Below are 19721 nucleotides of genomic sequence, written 5' to 3'. Positions count from 1 at the left end.
GGTTAATGTGGCAAATGTAATACTCTTAATTTTATTGCCAACATGGAAGAGAAGAAAAGTATGTTTTCTCCTTCAGTGTTACCAAAGGAACTCACAGATATGATTATTTTGGAAAAATTTTACTATATAAATATTATGTTGATTTAGTTTTTTTCATTCTAATTTTATGAAGTGGTTAGTTTTTATTCGTTTTATTAAAAAGGCTACATGATCTTTTTTGATTTAATTTTTATTCTATGTATTTATGCATCTAGAACCGTAATTTGAAACAAGTGTTTTATTCAAAGAACATCTGCATATGACCCTAAGTTATATTCAGAATCAAGCCATGAACTAATTTGAAGATACCAATAAAACACACACATACCTATATATGTTTGCATGTGTATAGATGCATATTTGCATATAAATATAAAATTTTGCATATGTATGTATATTATATGTTGCCTAACAAAAGTTGTTCCTTTTGGACAAATAGTTCCATGATGGCAAATGAGGGATGAATTGTTACTAAGCCTAGCACATATGATGACATCTATTCTCTGGAAATAGATTAATCAGCCATTTAAGGTTTATATAAATCAATAGACAAATAGCATAAACTCATGGGCTTTTATTCCCATGCCCTCCAGCTGCTCTCATGCCTATACTTTGTAAAATATAGATCTCTTTCTTCTAGCAAATGACACCAAGCCATTTGGCAGTCATCAATTTGTCTTTAATATTTTTGTCATCTGGAAATTATTGTGAAAAATTTGAGGGAGGTCTGATTTAATTAAGCATTTCCTGCTATGCCATGATAGAGGAGTCTTGGTTTTTCACATGCATAATATTTCCTGTACTAATTGGCCTTTTGCATTCTATGGTAAAAACAGTCGACTTGGATTTTTCCCTGATGTGGCTGATTGAATTGATTAGGGAGCAGTGGATATGAAATGAGGTTCTGTTAATGTCATTTTTACCCTATAAAATTGCAATCAAGTTCAGGATTAGTTCTGAATTTGTGTACATGTTTCCTTTACAGTCTGCAAGTACACAGTCCATGAGCGCTGTGTAGCGAGGGCGCCTCCTTCTTGCATCAAGACCTATGTGAAGTCCAAGAAGAACACTGATGTAAGTGTATGACAGTGTCGGCTTTCCGAGGGTGTTTATGGATTCCTCTTCTTACCGCAATGCTCTTATTTTCTTCTAGGTCATGCACCATTACTGGGTTGAAGGCAACTGCCCAACCAAGTGTGATAAGTGCCACAAAACTGTTAAATGTTACCAGGGCCTGACAGGACTGCATTGTGTTTGGTGTCAGATCACAGTGAGTAACACTGGAAAATAAATCTCTAGTATCCACTCACATCAAAGACTGTGTATCTTATCCTCTTCAAGAGTCTGACCCTGAAAGATCATTTTGAATTTCAGACTAAGTCAAGATAAAACCATGAAGTTTCTTATTTTATCTGGCTCCTAAAAAGATAAAGATCAGAGTCAGATTTGTCCTCATAGAATTAAGAATTTTAGAGCTAGTGACAATTTTGGAGATGATATCATCCTAACGTTTTCAAATTGTGCTTCCTGGAGCCCTAGGAGTTTACCGGGAAGGTAATCAAAAGCCACAGCTAGGGATGGCCAATGAGCATTGGATACTGACTAGGTAGCGTTTAGATCTCCCTCCACTCCACAACCCTATTTTGGTAGAGTTTTTTGTTTTACATATTGTGAATTCATTTTAATCACAGGATAGAAGAATAAACAATGTGGTCCAAAGATTATATAATGAAGCTCCTAAGACCAAAGCTCAATTTTCCTTGACCACATGGCTACATAGAGATTCAAGTGGGTTCACATTTTAGTTCTTGATGCTTCTAAGAACTCACTTTACCCTCTTCACAATATGTTGTTGCCTTGTTCCTTCAGTTAAATCATAAATTGAAGGGTAAGAGATACAACAGTAAACTCATTTATGGTATTGATAATGGAAAAAGAAGAGGTAAATCCATCTTTGCTGGGACACTTAAGGACTCCACTTGGTTTGCATGATTGTTTAAGCCTGTTTTTGAGTTCATTAGTTGGTACTTCTAGTATGTCATGTTTAATTTCTGGAGATTGATTAGGATGTTCAATTTCAAGAATAGCCATTTTTGACAATAGAGTACAAAAACATTTATGAGACTGGGGTTTTGTGTATTTTCTCTAATTGTTTTTTTTTTTCCAGCTAATATTTGAGTCCTCTTGTGATAGTTCTTATTTTTGTGGAAATAAAATAGTAGGGAGCACTGTTTCAGTTAAGCAAATAAGTTTCTCTGTAGTGTACCTCAACTCGCCTTCACCATTTAATTATTTTTCTTAAATACACACGTACATAGAAGGTAATGGGAAAACAAACTGTGACTTGCATTTCAAAAAAAAAATTAAGTCCTTTTTTTAAATGAACATATTTTCTTCAATCATGTTCAGCTATTACTTAGTTAAATTATATTTACATTTGAAATTTTCTCAATTATGAAAGTTTGATTTTTTGGAGTGTTTATTTTTATAATGTCTAACAATGATTTAAACAATGCATATAAATTACTAAAACATATTGAGTTTTCAGTTTTAAGAAAACCACAACTATTTTTAAAAAATCTATGCACATTTAAAAAGTTGCTTTTTTTTTTTTTTGCTAAGCATCTATAAAATATGTAATTTTTGTTTCAGATCTTGTAGGAGCTTGTTCTTCTTGTTTTCTGCATACAGTGCATCATTCATTAGTTATATTTTTATCATAAACTGAAATTAAAGGATATCAGAATTGATTTCTTCTTTGAATTTTAAGTTATTTGCCCATTCTTCTTAAGTTTCAAAAGCAATGTCTTAAGTTTATTTTTTCTTTACTTTTTCTATTTCTTAAAATAATCAATGTATTTAAAATGCATACTCAGCTTGAACACTCTAAAAATATGCATTGCTACCTCTCCTAATATAAAAGTTTTTTGAGCTTATAGAATTTTCTTTATTTGACTCTTCTCCTCCTTTCTCCATTTAATCTTTATGAAGTATATCTTCTGGCTTCTGCATTCTATGGGAATCACTCTTCTCAAAGTTGCCATTGCTAGTCTCTTACTGGTTCTCAAGACAGCTTGAAATTCTTTTCTTGTTTTATATGTCATCTTGTTTTTCTCATTTTATTTCTTTAACAGTTCCCCTAATCTGCGACTCCAAAATCTATATTTCTAGCCCATCTGCTCACTACTTATACTTATATATTTGGTCTTGATCCTGGCCCTGCCCTTGCAAGAAATTAGGCCTTTCCTTTTATAAGAAAGAGGTATCGCCTCAGAATAAACTGTATTTTTTAAAATATAAGGATTTTATGTCTGAATCAATTCAGACAACATGACCTAACATCTTATTCTTAACTAAAGATCAATGTGTACATGAAGATGATTTTATTTGTTCACTGTGACAGAGCACAGTATAATCTATAATTGTTTTTAAATCCCTGAGCTCTACTCAGGAAACAGGGCCATTGAGGAAACACTGGGGTTTAAGGTGGAGTTAGAAAAAAAAAAAATAGTTGCTGTCTTCATAAGCTGTCTTAAGTCCTGAGACTTCTGGCCTACCTCAACTTTATTTGGTGAAACCCTGACTTCCAAGGGTCCCCTGGGTATTTGGTTAATGAAACAAGACTTGCACAATATTAAAAAAAAAAAAGTTTTCGCATATTCAGGAAAATATATAGCCTTCTTAAAAGTAACTTTAACTTTTATGCATTTTTTGGATTTTTTTAAAGCAATTATGAACACATTCATTAATTTATTGATTTTGTGCTTAAGTTAGAATAATTTATTTCTAAACATTTATATATTTAGTACAATCTACAGCTTCTTATTTAACCATTGTTTGAAAATTTTAGTATAAAGTTGATTTGCTCTTGACTGATGCTTACCTACTGCTACTGATTGTCTTTAAACAAACTGAACCTACTTCCTATGTTCTTATACTTCCCAGAAAGTGCTATTGATGCAAAGATCTAGCAGAAGCTGTGAAGGTGATGGGATATGACTCCGTCAATGTGGAGCTTTAGGAGGGCCTATATGAATGAAGGCCAGGAGGTATAGATTATGGAGAGAAATAAAAAGAATGAACCTTGACTTCATTTCTGAGTTTTCCAAATGCCATTACTTCCTTTTATATGTTGCTTTTGAAAATGGCTTGAGTCTTATAAGACAGACTGACTATATTCTTAAGATGATCTCTGTCCAACAACTAAGATAGTAGTTGTGCAGTCTTGGGACAGGTATGTAAAGGTTTAGGACATTTTCCTAATTTACACAATAGTTAAAATACCTATCAGTGTAGGATTGTTATAATAATTAAATTAGTAGAAAAATGTTTGTGCAGATGTATGTAGGGCAGGACCTCATACATAACAAGTGCTCAGTAATTGACAATTATTATCATAGGGAAAACTAGGTAAAATATCATGCTGGGGCACAAAACCCAGTTCCTGGTTCTCAGATGGCACGCCATGAATATCATTCATGTCATTTCTCTGTCACCTCTGGAAGGATCTGTAGTTGCCCAGTAAAAGAAACCCGTGGACTTGAATCTCTCTATATTCTAGACTAAACTGAATATTTATATTCACAAGTGGCAACTATTCTAACTCTTTTCTATGAGACATGATATCATCATGCTTGTAGTCATTGGAAATAGAGTTAGAAGTCAATTTACTTTATTCTTGTCTTTCACCTTTATCTCATATAGTCAACGTATCACTGAGCCTTGAAATTTCCTTCTTAAAATATCTCTCTCAGATTTGAATTTTTGTCTCCATCGTTCACAGCCCAAGTGCAAACTCTTAGCACCTCTTAACTAGATTAGATCAGAGTGTCTTGGCTTATCTCCCTAACAGAAGGTACTTTTCCTATAATGCAGGCTGTGAACCACCTCCAGAATCATCTTCTGAAAATACTAGTTTGTTATCATATGTCACCTTCAGCAACCTATAATAGCTCTGTAATAATAAATGCAGCCCTAATCTCCTTTCACCCAACCTGGTTTTCAGTTACTCAAATACCATACCCAATCCTAAAGGACATATATAATATCCTCTCTATGCATAGCCCCTGCTGTAGCTGTGCATATTTTTTGACAGTCCCTTGGGAAGGCCATGCTTCCCCTCTACCTGTTTTCTTGCTCACTCTGCTCTCTTAAATGCAGCCCCCTTAAATTCTGACTACACCCGAAGAACCAATAAGTTCCCTATCTCCCTTGAAATTTTCTTTGACACTGTTTTCTTTTTCTGAATACTTTCTATATTTTTAATCCACACCAAAAGGAAAGGCTGAAGTGCTTTCCAGTGGTTGTATATCTGCATGCTTACATTGTTCACACTGCTAGACTACAGTCTGATTCAGCTCTTGTCCAATATACACATTTTTCCTAATCACTCAAGTTCTTGATGGAGTTCTGAGTTTTGAGGAGGTCCTCAATAACTTCACTTTAATGACTGATATACTACTCTTCTTACTGTTAACACTGAATTTTAAATGAATGATTTAAATTCTATTTTTTAAAAAACATGTAATATTCAAGTCTGTATCAGATACACAACTTAGTTTAGATAAACCCATTTTAACACACCTTTTCTTAGTCAATACCAGTGGCTTCTTGATATTATATTATTTTGCCATCATGTAGCCATAAATATAGGCTCTTAGAACTGAGTTCTGTCTTCTTTAGCAAATCTAACCAGTCAAAAAAATAAAAACAAAAAAATCCTAAGTAAGAACATTGAAACCTACCTTCTAACCTTTAGGCAACTACTTTCTTGTGCTTAATAATTCAATCATTCAGGCTAACTGTTCTCATTGGCTCTCTATTTCTTCTTTTGCTTACATCTCATGATCTTTAAGATCACACTGTTTATAACTGCTCATTTATGCTACGAGTGGATTTTCTTGACATACTATTTAAAACATGTTGTAATTGCTCCTGGCTGTAGTAAAATGTCGCTGGTCAGGCAGGATTCACCAGAATAGGAGGGTGATACATTTTATTTGAGCTTAACTAAAGGAAGCCTATATTGCAGCTATGGATTGTTTACCTTTAGTATCATGGAGGGCTACTACTTTTATTAAAATATTGAGGTCTTAACAGTAATGTTTAAAAGTTTTCAATATCTTTCCAATAGAAAGGTTTATTATGCCTTAGCAAATACTGGCATCAAGGCAGTATCCTGAAATTGCAAAGGATTAGAAGAGACAAAAGAATGTATAAATAAACCAACAAATGTTCTTCTAAATCACTTAGTTTTTTTTAGAATGACATTTCTCTTTATTTCCCTCCAAATTCTCACAAAAATTTCTTTTCTATTCTTTTCTTGACTTCTTAGAGTCTACTGCTTTCTTATCAATATGATACTACCACGTTTTTCTGTACTCCATCTCATAAATGTGCGCGCACACACACACGCACACACACACGTACACACACACTTACACACATTTTCTTTATCCTCCCTAACTTGAAACAACTTACTTCAATAAACATAGAACTGGCTCTAAAATAGGTGCTTTTCAAAATTGCCGTAAACTCTGAAATTATTTCCAAGTGTTTAATTCACTTCCAGAAAAAGCCGGTTTATACTATTTTGGATTTCCTAGATATGGGACTGATTCTCTTAACATAAATGGGAATTTCTGTGCATACAATAAAATAATGACCTGAGGATTTCTAAGCCTTACTCTTTGCAAAGAGAACCACGGACAAAAATAAAAACATTTTTAAAAAGATAGCAATTCCTTTTCTCTGGGACTCCATTGATCATTTTATTGAAGAGGCAGGATTCATCAATGCTCTGGTTTATTTCTATTCTTGATGAGGTTCTTTACACTTTTGCTGACTTGGGACCTGGGTTATCTTTACATCAATTGTCAGTCTTTGGCATCTTATTGACACTGAGAAGAGCTTAGTTGTATCTTTTTCTTTTATGCTTGCTGTAAAATGTCATGGTGACAAGTTAAAGTGACTTTTTAAAAAAATTATTGAAAAATAACATACTTGCAGAAAAGTACAAATATCATAAGGGTAGAGTTGAAAGAATTTTGCACAAATGAGCATCCTATGTTAACTAGCACCCGATCAAGAAACATAACGTTACCAGTGACCTAAGATTTTGGGGGGGGGAAGGGGCTTTTAAATTCTATTACATAATGGCCATTTTGTCGATTGTTTGCTCTTTATTTTTTTTAGTAGACTTTTTTTTCCAGAGTACTTTTAAGTCCACAGCAAAAATAATTTTTACTTTTCATGTTGATAAATATTTTGGGGACTATATGTATTTTCTCTTGGCTTTCACATTTTATATTTTGTGTTCAACTATATGTCTGAGCAATATGATGAATAAACTAGACTGCTATACAAATTTAATTCACAGCCTGTAGAATGATCGATAGTTATAACATGGTGTCTTCAGCTTTGACATTTCTGCTTGCGGACAATGTCAAGATGTGAATGGCCACCAGATACATTTACCAGCTGCCAGTTTCAGTCTTAATAAAAATATAAGGTTTCCTTGTACATTATTAGTCAATATAGACTTCTTGGGTAGGAAAATTTTCTTGCACATGTGTCCCTGTGTCACTGATGGTTATCGACCTTCTTATACAGAATTTGCTACACACTTATCTTCCTGCAGGACTCTGCCTCTCAGCTCCCTAGGCAGACCTAACAGATATGGGCCACATAACAGTCAAACTGGAATATCCCAGGCTAGTTTAACCTAGCTGTGCAGAGATTGCTATTTCATGGAACCAATTGCTGGTACCTGTATTCTGAAACCCTCATACTGCCGTATAGACACACTGTTCAACTTATCAGCTGTGTGATTCTACCTGAGTCCTCGGTTCTTTCTTTTGGGCTGTGAAACTATTTTAAATGCCAAAAAAGCTGTTATAAAGTTTATTTTATTTTCGCTATCTCGTCTTAACCTCTGCTAACCCTCAAATAACTATATAGAGAGGCCAGTCATTCTTAACCATATCATTTACAAATTGTTAGAAATACATGGAACGGAAACATGGAGGAGGCTGAGGCCCTCAGACTACAGATCTGTGGTCAGTACTGGCTAGAGGTTCAGAGTGGCCTGCCCTTTTGTCCTTTGGAGTCATATGTGAGGCTTTACAAACTTCAGTCAAGATGAAAAATTCAGTGTACTTTCTCATTCTGTACACATAGGATTTTAATCTTGTACCTTGCTATTTGTAGGGGCTTCTTAGAGCCTGCATTCTCAGTTTTAAAGTGGTTTCTTAGGATCGGAAAGCAAAGCTTTTTCTCTGTAATGCTCGGCACAGAAGAGCCTTACAACACATAATCTGTCTTTGGTTCTGGTTCAATTTTATGGTTATTGGTATATTTGTTTCCTAGGACTGCCATGACAAAATAATACAGAATGAAGGACTTACATAGAAATGTATTCTCTCATAGTTCTGGAGGCTAGAACTCTGATATCAAGATGTCAGGTGGACCATACTCCCCCTTGAAGGCTGTAGGGAAGAATCCTTCCTTGCCTCTTTTCCTACTTTCTGGTGGTTGATCACAATCCTTGATATTCCTTGACTTGCAGCTGCATCACCAAATCTCTGCTTCAATGTCACATGATCTTCCCTCCATGTCTATCGCTTTATGTCCAAATTTCTCTCTTTTTATGAGGACACCGGTCATTGGATTAGGGATCAAACCAATTATGAATAATGACATCTGAACTTTGAATACATCTACAAATATCTTAATTTGCATTCATAGGTACTAGCAGTTAGGACTTCAACATATCTTTTGGGGGACCCAATTCAACACATAACACTTGGTAATCCATTTTCTCTAAATCCAAAATCCGAAGGCCATAATGTATTCTAAGAAGATTAAGTCTGAAAAATAATTGTATATTTAAAATAATTTATTCTGAAGAAACCATGCATTTGCATGTGCCCAATCAGAGTGTCCATTTGTTTAGTTCTGTTTTTCATGTGGCCGCAACTGCTTCTTTATCTTCATCATGTGTTGCCTGCTGACAGAGATCTGCAGTGGCTGATTTGATTAAACCACTTCTTTAGAAGGAGTTTACATGCCACTGAGAAGCAGAGCTGTTAATTGTGGACGAACGTACAAAGGTACTTTCATTTCATCTAATGTGGCCTAATGTGTATTAGTTATAATATAAGCGCCTTAACTACAAAGCAGGAGTTAGCTTGACAGATACTTTAGCTTGAAGGACAACAGAAATACCCCCTTCAACAGAGTTCTATCACCAACAATAAATTAACACTCATTGGACTCCTATGCTTGGTTACTAATTAACTATTACAAAGGTAAATTTCTTGTGAAAATTAATGTACCAATGACTTCATTGGGGTGGCGTTTGGTTCAAAATTGAAAAATGATGCAGCTTTTTTTGTTTGTTTTGAATGAGACGTTATTTTATTAACATATATAGTTTTTCTAAAGTACGATATTTCAATTGAATTGATAAGATGTGGAGAGGGAGAAAATCCTAGATGCCTTTAAACAACTGTTACTTTCACAAATCTGTATGATTCCAATAAAAAATTACTACCTAAATTTTTAAAAAAATCATTATTTAATTCACTGTGTTATGACATCTTAATTTAAACTTGTGACCAAGGTTGATAAAAATATCAGTTTAGGTTCATATATGTTGAAAAGTAAATAACACATTATATGATTATAAACTAACTTAATATATAGCTGGTAAATACAATATAAAGATACATTTTTATAATGATAATCATCTTATATTTATATCCTGTTCCTACTGAGATGAATCTCTGGTTGCATTTACATATTGAATTACAAAGTTAAAACTAATGATGGGATCAATTATGCCCCATACTGAGCTGTGCACTTTGGAGTGACTTTGAGAAAACAAGAGGGTCAAAAAAAAAAAAAAAACGGCATCCACAGTGCACAGTGATTTCAAGATTATGCTAACAGATAAGCAAATGAAGGACTGTAATGGACAATATTGTGTGTTTGTCAAATAAATCAGGCTTTTTTGGTGTAAAACCTAAAGTACTTTATTAACATTTCTGAGAATTAGAAACTATATTGGCTGGGTCATGGAAGTTGCTAAATGGTTTACTTAAGGTAGATATATAAGAGAAAATGTTATGTGAATCTCTTTATGATCTTGTTTGTTTGTTCTTGTAATTCTTTTAATGTACTTTTAATATATTTGCTGTCTCTCAGTTGAAATATAATCTGCCCCATATTTGCTGTTGTCATGCAAATTTTGATAGTGTCCTCTTTCTCCTTTCCTAGCTGCATAATAAATGTGCTTCTCATCTAAAGCCTGAATGTGACTGTGGACCTTTGAAGGATCATATTTTACCACCCACAACAATCTGTCCCGTGGTACTGGTGAGTTTTTCCTTCTCATCATGCTACTATAACATAGAGTTTCTATGACTAACTGGTACACTATACCACTAAATGCTTCCAGAGCTAATTGTCCATTGATCGAGGCAGAACTGTATAGATATAAAATAGCCCATTACTTTGGAGAAGACACCTTTGCCCACTATATTTCCTTTTTCTTTCATGGCACAATAAAAGTTTTAGTAAGGTATGCTCTAACTGAAGCTGACTCAGGTTTTATCACTTAGTCATGATGTACTTACCAGAAATTGTATAGGCAGAACACTTCTACATTTTACATGTTTTATAGATCTAGCTTCCCAGAATAATGAAGTTATTCCTACGGGCAATTTTGCTGGGGATGCATATTATATATCTGCAATGTTGAAGTCTCCCATCTAGGTCAGAGGCTACCTAAAATGAAGACACACACCTTGGAGAAAGCTATGCACTGTCATTAGGGGTATTTTATCTTTTTTTAGTGAACAATAAATTGAACTACCTGAAAAGTAATTACTTAATTGATTAAATATACAAGTGAAAAATGCATAAGTAAGGTAACTCTGAAAAGAACAAACCTTGATAGAAAGAGAAGCAGTTATTCAAAGATCGTGTTCATATTACATTTTAAAAATCCAAATTATTTCTAAAGTGAAACAGTTATTTTACAAAACAAACTATTTTATATCTATAATGCAGTTCTCAGTTTTTAAAAACAACATGAAAATTAAGTGGCTGGAACTTCAGTTTGATATAATAAAAATACAACTAAGAAATGTTAGACAAATACTTTTCTAAAGGTCAACTTAGAAATTAATCAAATTACTCTATTTGCACCCACTTATGATTCATTTTGTAATTATCTGTAAAATACTGGTTGTACTTTAAATGTCTTTATTTAAAAATTACTAAAAACTCTTCATTTTCTAAAACTACAAATGTAGAGCAAAAGAAAATACCTCTACATTGCTGAGGATAGCAATAACTAATCCTAACTTCTTTTTTCATGTAAAATTTATTAGACATCCTGTGGTATATAAGATTAATTAAAATTAATGAGAGCCATGTAAAAATGCTTTACATTTTAGATGAATTTTGGTGTTAGTTTTATACTTTTATAGTATTTTCTTAAAGAGAAACAACTTGTAAATTTTTTATGTATTTTCAGTTTTTAAAAATAGTATAGTAAATTTACTGATTTAGATGCATCCTAGATCTCAAAGTTTAACTCTGCGAAGAAATCTGTTATGTCATACTGTCATCCAGCTGCCTTTGTAACTTCTTCTCAACTCTGAGAGCCAGGAGACTACTGCTTTGGCCAACTTATGCAACTGCTGGTCACATAAAGTCAGACTTGAGATGGATTCTTTTTGTTATTCTTTCCTTTCTTTTTGTTATTCTTTCCTTTCTAAATAGAATCAAAAATAAAGAACACGTGTGGCGTGAATATTCTTGTCTTCTAATAGTCTTGCAAACCCTTTCATTGCTTCTTTAGACACTTTTGATTCTGAAGATTTATTTTCAATCATTAAACATTTCTGCAGTTTTAATCACAATATGTTTTTCATTATTTGCTAATTTATCATTTCCTTAATACGATCTACTCTGAAGTATTAGGGACTATTGACCACCTTATCCTTCATGAATTTCTACCTTTCATTGATTCGCATTATACCACCTCTCTCCTGGTCCTTCTGTTTCTTTGGATGCTTCCTTTTATTAATCTTCTTGGCTTTCATGACTTCAACCTGGCCATGTTGGTGGATCCCCTTGCTCTACCCTCACATGTCACAGCTTTCTTCTCTAACTTCTTCCAAGTAGGATCTTGTTTATTTAGTGGATTTCATTATCCTGTTAGTTTATATTCAGTTCATTCTCCTCTTACAGATCTCAAAGCTATAAATCTGTAATCTGGAGGCCCCATGTTTTATTTGCCCCATATATTATAATTTAATGTAATAATGATAACTCTTATTTACTAAGTATATATTCTACACCAGCTACTTTGTTAAACAATTATTCATTCATTCAACAAGTATTTATTGAGTGTCTAGTATATGCCAAGTAGTGTTATAGATGTGGGAGGGCAGTAAAAAGCTAAATCAAAACTTTGCCTTTATAGAGCTTTCATTGTATTGGGGTGAAATAGACAAAAAACAATGTAATAAATTATTTAGTACCTGGTTGTGTTAAAATGCTGATTGTATTTTAACTGTAAACAAATGAAATTAAAGCAGAAGAGGAAGAGAAGAAATGCTGGGGCTACATTATGAAAGAAACAGTCAAGAAAGAGTTAACCAAGGAGATAGTTGAGTGAAGAGTTGAAGAATGTGAGGGAGTCACCCATGTGGCTATCTAAGGTCATAATTTCACAGACAGAGAAGTCACTAAGAAAAGACTCTGAGTTGGAGAAATCTGACATATCTGAAGGGTATCAAGGAGATTAGTGCCTGGGCTTGAGTGAGCTGGGGGAAGAATAATAAAAGAGAAAATGAAGTATGTCATAAGATTTTCATATCATGTAGGGCAATTTAACCATTATAAGATCATGAGCTTTTACTCTGAATGGAAGCCATTATAGGATTTTGACTTACATTTAAAAAGAATAATATACTTTTGTATTGAGGGGGCAACAATGGAAAAAAAAATTATGACACTTGTACTTTCTCAGAGAAATGAGAAGCTGGGTCATTGCTGAGAGCAAGAATGGTATAAAGCATATGAAAATTTTGAAGATTGGAAAAAGGTACACAACAGTTGTCTAGGGAAGTGGTAGCTTAATGGATCAAAGAAATCTCATAGGCAGGGAGTAATGAGCAGTTGCTTGTTACTAATTATAAATTTAGAACAGGATCGGTAAGCATGGATGAGTATATTTCTCTGGTCACGTTCAGTCATTATTTCTCCAATTACATTTTAGTTCTAGGAGTAGAATAAGAATACCACAGCCTTAATGAGACTGTTTTGCCAAATAGGACAAAAAGAGAGAATAGCCAGGGAGTTGAGAGCATATGCAAGAGAATGATTATAATTGCCTATAGAATTTAAGCCTGAAGATGAGAGAAGTAAGGACATGAAGAATGAGGTATAGTAAACAAATGTTAGGAACAACGCATTGTGGATTACAGTTGAATCACAGATTGTTGGAATCAAGGTTATTGTTGTCGGGTTATGGGAGTGAGTGAAGTAGCAATTGAGGTTATGAAGGGGTTGCAGTTATTGGTAATTATATGTATGAATTCATTTTATCTTCACAGTGACATCATAAGATTAATATTATAACTATCTCCTTTTATATATGAGGAGACAAAAATAAAGAAGTCAAGTAAATTTCCAATGTCACATGGCTATGAAGTAGCAATTCAGAATTGGAACCCAAGTAGTATCATCCTAGAGCTTGTGCTCTGAGCTAATCATTCTCTTTCTCCAAATCTCCAAAGAGAACTTCTCCCTCTTGTCTTATCTCCGTGACTAGAACGTTAATATTGCAGCTTCCCCAAGCCGGAAACCTAAGAATCAGTGATGCTACCTGATCTTGCATATTGACATAATCATTAGGCAGCCCATTCTAATGTTCTTAATTTTTTTTCTCTTTAGCCCAACTGTAGCTGCCTCATATGTCACCCTCACAAATTATTCCCAAGGATTATCCTAGTAGCATACTTACTAAATTGTCTTCTTTGCATGCATCCTCCATTCTGCTTCCTGGATCTATTTTAAAAAATGCAATAAAATGTTTTCCTGCTTAAACGTTTTGAAATATTTTCAGTAAGTCCTCATTTGAATTCCAAACCCTCTAGCATGGTAAACAAGGTTTTAACTAAATAAACCTGCTCGGTCTCTCATACATCACCTTACACACTAGAAATCAAGAATAATTTGAACCACTTGTAATTCTCTAAGTATACCTGCCCTCTAAAGCCTTTGGGTTTTTGTATATGTTAATAAATCAGCCTAAATTACTTTGCTTTAAAATTCCCCTGACTTGCTAAGTAGAAATTAAAGGTTACTTTCTTATCATAGAATACATACATTGACTATTAAACCCATTAACTGTTTAAATACTAATAATTTAAACAAATATAGTTGTTCTGTCCACAAAATTGTTCAATCTGCTCTGACTGATGGGCTCTGAGATTTTTCAATTTGTGAACTCTCATTAACATTCCAGAAATGATTCATGCCATATCACCACTATAAATTTTTAATCTTTTGTTTAAAGAAAATTGTTAATACTCACAAATAATATAACTTGTTTTGTTCCTTATTCTTTAATGATAATTTTCTTCTTAAAAAATTGTAAGTCCCACTTTCTTATGCTAACATTCTCTAAAAAAAAGCAGGGGAGGTTTAGACTCAGTTATTGCAAAATGGTTATGAATATCATATCTATCACATTCTAGAAAATGTAAAATGAAGACTTAAGATAGTTTTATTGAGGTTTTTCCTCCCATTGCTTTGATTCTGTGGTCAGGAATTGGTTTTTGGATGAGCAATATAAGCTCAATATAGATCCCTAATTCCTGTCTGAGGCGTTTTAATCTTGACATACTACAAGGCCAAGGTTCATAGCAGGAGTCCTCTGATGTTTTAGAACATCTTTTCATGTGTTATTTATATATTTTAAAAAATTCTGTAACACCCTTCTCAGCCTTCTAATTCTTCCCTAACAGTTGTTATTAACTTTTAATAATTCAATAGATATGTGCTTACCTGTTATGGAACTTATTAATGTAAGCATCTTTTTTGCACTGATGACATGCTTTTATAAGCATGCACTAAAAATGGCTTCCACAGACAATTGCTCTTGATAGTGCCTGTTGCCATGGAAATGGATTATAACCAACTACTTTGAAAAAAAATAAAAATGTAAAATGTAATCATTAATGATTCCATACATCAGATATAATCACTGTTTTCTGGGATTGCAATTGTCATCTAGCATATTTTATATTTTGAGGATATATCAAAAAAATCACATCGCTCAACATTTGTGTAATATGGGAATTCTATCAAGATTTTTATGTAAGTTCTTATAATACTTTCTCTGAAAAATTTTGCAGCAAAAATTATTACAACCACAGTCCATTTACTGCTATATTGAAGTAAATTCAGAACTGTTTACACAGGTAGATTTCTTGAAGGTATTTCCTCATCCCACCTTCAAATGAATATAAAGTGAATCCAATACATGCACTTGATTTCTATAAACTTAATTTCTATAAACGGTGATTAACTCTTCCCAATTGACTATCTAACCAGATATTTTACCTTTAATGGAATTCATTAAAAAAAATGCAGTCTTGATTCTTGTTGTAGATCACACCCAGAAATCTCTGCTGTTCATTCCAATCAAAATAACAATGCAAAATCTGTAATAATTTCATATGGAACATAGCACAATGAGAATGCAGTCCATTTATTATTTTATGTTTTAAATTTTATCTCTAATCTACAACAGACTTGGTCCAAGTTGTTGTAATCCCTTACAGGTTTGCTTTAATTATATTTGTACGCACCATTATGTCATTAATCTACATTGAAGGGTATTTTAAAAAATCTCACAAAACTCCCTATTTTAAGAAAGAAAGATATGTTGTTGGAGATACTTTTATTACCTAATAGACATTTCTGTGAGCTCTTTTCATCATGGTTTGTTATCTTCTGGACGCTATGAGACTTATTACTGTCATGTCTTATCTTCCGTATTGAGAAAGCATAAAGTCAAATGCATACCCACATTTGACTATGATACAGGTATTTATGTTATTTACGTCTTTGGGCTAATCTATAACTTTATTATTATCCTGCCCCTAAAATTTGCTTCATTATAATGGCCTCATTTAGTAATTTAAAAATTATTTTTGATAGTGCATAAATTTATTAGGTACAAAAATTAATGGAATAGCCTAGATAAAGTCTCTTTGATTACTGGAATAATTTCATAGAGAAAACTTTAAAGTCAATAAACTTCTATAGAATTATGGTATAGTCTTACATTCATTCCGAGCTTTATATTATTATTTATTTATGACCAGCAGAACTGGGTCTCTAGGAGTGCAGATATTTTTGTAATGATTCTTCAGTTTAGAGGAGAAAAGTAGATTATCATAAAAAGTTATTTAATTATATTTAGCTCCAAGATTTAATTTAGTTTTTCTATATATAAAAAGGTTGTAGTATATTATTATTTAAAAGCTAGATTTTTATTCTCTAAGGGGTTAACTTTTTAGTCAATTTCTATATTAATATATCTTAGTAAAGCTTATAAATTAAAATTGATGATGCAATGATGATTACTTTAAACTTGAGTTTATATTGCAGATGAGTATCTACTGTTTATATACTGTTATGCCATGTCTTTAAAGTATTTTGAAGATCATTGTTGATCATCAATATACATTATTTTGTATACAATATTTTTAATATTAGATTCTGGTTTTTCATCTCTTTTTACATTTTTTTAAATCTTTTTTATTAAAGTCACTGTAGCTAAGAATTCAGATAGAACAGTTCTCTTATTTCTCATAAATTAGAGTCTTTGGGTCAGAACGGAAAAACAGATTACACATTATGGTGTGATAAATCTTAATTTATAGAAGCTTTAGAGGAGAGAAGCTTAATCTATCCTGAGGATAATTCAAAGAGTAAATGAGAATTTTCTTGAAGAAATGATGCCTGAGCTAAATCTTGAAGAATAACTAGGGATTTGGCTGTCAAATAAAGTGAGCTCCATATAAATAGTTCCAGCAACAAAAGAATAGGTTGAGATCTTGAAACTGCAAAATGTTTATTGAGAGTTATGAGTGAGGTGAGGCTTGGAAAGATGGATAAGACAAGGACTGAGATAATGAGAAGTTGGCCTATTTTGTCAGAGAATAGGTTTACCTTGTATAAATTGGAGACTACATGATCAAGTTTGTGTTTTAGAAAGATAATTCTTCTAGCAATATGATTTAAAATTAATTCAAAGTACCAAGCAGAGGATATAGAAGAGTGTAATTATGGGACTGTGACATGAATAATCAAAAACATTAACAGAGTGAGAAAATAAAAGAATCAGGAAAGAAGATTGTAGCAGAGTAGAATATGAGAGTGTAATTTTAGAATAGAGGAGTTCAGAGGATGGTAAAGTCCAATAGCAGCCATGGATCCGAGTGGCTAACCTGGAGTGTTCAGGAGTTTCACTAGATATTAGGAGGTCAAAGAACTCAGGGGATAGTTTATTGTACATTGTCCTTAAAACCACCCAGGATAATCATAAGATCTTGATGAAATACTTGCTATATGGCCATATTGAATAAGAGTAGAGAGGAAAACTATTAGATTCCATTAACCTCAAATAATAATCTGCTTTGGGGCTGGAGGAATGGTGATTTTGATAGAAAGCCAAGAGATTTTCATGAAAACTATAGAACCAATAATGGTAGGGAGAATGAGCGCCCTCTTTACAGAAGTGTTATAGGGAAAGTGGCAGTGACTTAGAAAGAAAAATTATAATTTATTTATTTTAAGCATAGTTTCCAGATATCCTAGTGAAAAGTTTTAGAAAAGAGGTGAGCTATGGAAGGTCAATTGAAGAGAAAGGAAGCAAGAAATTAGCATGGGATATAGTAATAACCAGAAAGGATAGAAGGCTAAAAACTTAAATTTCTAACATGAACTTTAGATGTGTGGGCAAATTATTTCTTTCAGATGGTTACAGAATGGTGACAAATAACGTGTGTCCAGAATGTGAAAATAAGTTATGTAAATCGGTAGTAAGCATCAAACAATCTAATTGAAAAAGAGAAAATACCTAAACAAGCATTTAAACAAAAGTATGTATATATATATGTCATCTAAAACATGTGAAGATGTGTTCATCATCATTACTCATCAGAAAAATGCATATTTAAATCTCAATAGATGACACTATACACCTATTAGAATAACTGAAAAAGCTAAAAATCCTAAGCTTTGGAAAAAATATGAAGCAGCTTGATTGTTCATACACTGCAGGTGAGACATTATTAAATTGGTTCAACTGTATTAGAATACTCTCTGGCAGTGTTCTCTCTGTATTTAAATCTTGTGTTTTTTTCACTACTTTTGTGACATGAGGCAAATTATTAATATGTTGTACCTCTATATTCCATTTCTAAAGTGGAATTAGATGAATTAATTCAAGAATATTGCTTAGAAATATGCCTAGAATATAGTAAGTGCTCAATTGATAGTATCTAAAAATAGTGTTATTTTAATTATTCTGTTGGAATTAAAAAAAAAACTTAAACTTTTATTATAAAAGAACTATGTATTAAATAATATTGTAAATGCAATGAAAAATGAGAAAAAAATTAAAAAATCTGTAATCAGTTATGTAAGAAGAATCATTACTAGTATATAAATAGAACCCGTATTAAAATTTTTCTCTTGATTTTTAGTTGTACATGTTTGACATTTTCGTAATTAAACTTAATATATCACGTAACATCCTCTTATTACACTAAACTAATATCATTAAATGTTTATTTCTATATACCATGGAACATCACTGTTCATGGCTGCATAATATCTCATTAAGTGAAGCTGTCATAATTTAGTTGAAATAGTATTTATATCTAGCAAGTTTCTAATCACTTATTTTGTTGTTATAAACAACATCTTCATAAATATCTTTATGAAGAGTGGCTTCTCCTGGTTACTTTCTAATCAATATTGCCAAGTGTCATTTTTTCTATTCTGCATTATTTTGTTCTACAAATGAGTCAGATGTTATAGATTAGTTATTTCTGTACTATAAAACACATTTCAAATCAGGAGCATAGTGAATAGAATGTTTTCCAAAACCAAATTTTAGTTTAAAAATAAACTATTAATTATTTAAACATTAAAAATTAATTTTAGGTAATTATTTTATCTCTTTTTAACATAGGTAATATCAGAATATACACTAAAGTAATAGCTATTGACAGGAAGTGATATGACATAATGCAAAGAATATGTTCAGCTTCTTGTCCTTGTGGTGTGTGTTTTCCTAGAATACTTTCTCTTCTTATAATATCCTATATTACTTAAAATTAACCTTTAAAATGCCAATAAAATAATAAAGCATGTTAGCTCAGAGAAAGGAAAACAAAAGTTTTTGGAAAATTTAAATTTTAAACATATTTAGATTTGACTCAAATGTTTTCAATCCTACCTCTCATTCTTCTTCGTTGTGACTCTGCAAACTCGGCCAAGTCCTGGTGTTGCTGAAGCAGCAATCTACGTATCTCTATACATAACACCCTCGGAGAACCATATGTCAACATGATTCTCTTCCG

At 32.6% G+C, this 19721-nt stretch overlaps 1 protein-coding gene across 7 annotated transcripts in view; it reads left to right on the top strand.

Annotated features, from left to right (window-relative positions):
* The window catches only part of DGKB (diacylglycerol kinase beta), a 586550-nt gene that overhangs the window by 179343 nt on the left and 387486 nt on the right, over nucleotides 1–19721 (top strand). For 5 of the 7 annotated variants that reach the window (XM_006911958.1, XM_006911956.1, XM_025046895.1 and 2 more), the window contains 3 exons: nucleotides 1025–1113; nucleotides 1193–1309; nucleotides 10318–10416. In XM_006911958.1, the coding sequence (XP_006912020.1) occupies nucleotides 1025–1113; nucleotides 1193–1309; nucleotides 10318–10416 (305 nt within the window). Of the gene's footprint in view, nucleotides 1–1024; nucleotides 1114–1192; nucleotides 1310–10317; nucleotides 10417–19020; nucleotides 19024–19721 lie in introns of all 7 variants that reach the window. The other 2 variants (XM_025046894.1, XM_006911957.1) reach the window with 1 other exon arrangement.

This window comes from Pteropus alecto, unplaced genomic scaffold, assembly GCF_000325575.1.
Source record: "Pteropus alecto unplaced genomic scaffold, ASM32557v1 scaffold21, whole genome shotgun sequence".
NCBI lineage: Eukaryota > Metazoa > Chordata > Mammalia > Chiroptera > Pteropodidae > Pteropus > Pteropus alecto.
Note: the sequence above shows the minus strand (reverse complement) of the source record. Positions and strands in the feature narration are given on the sequence as shown.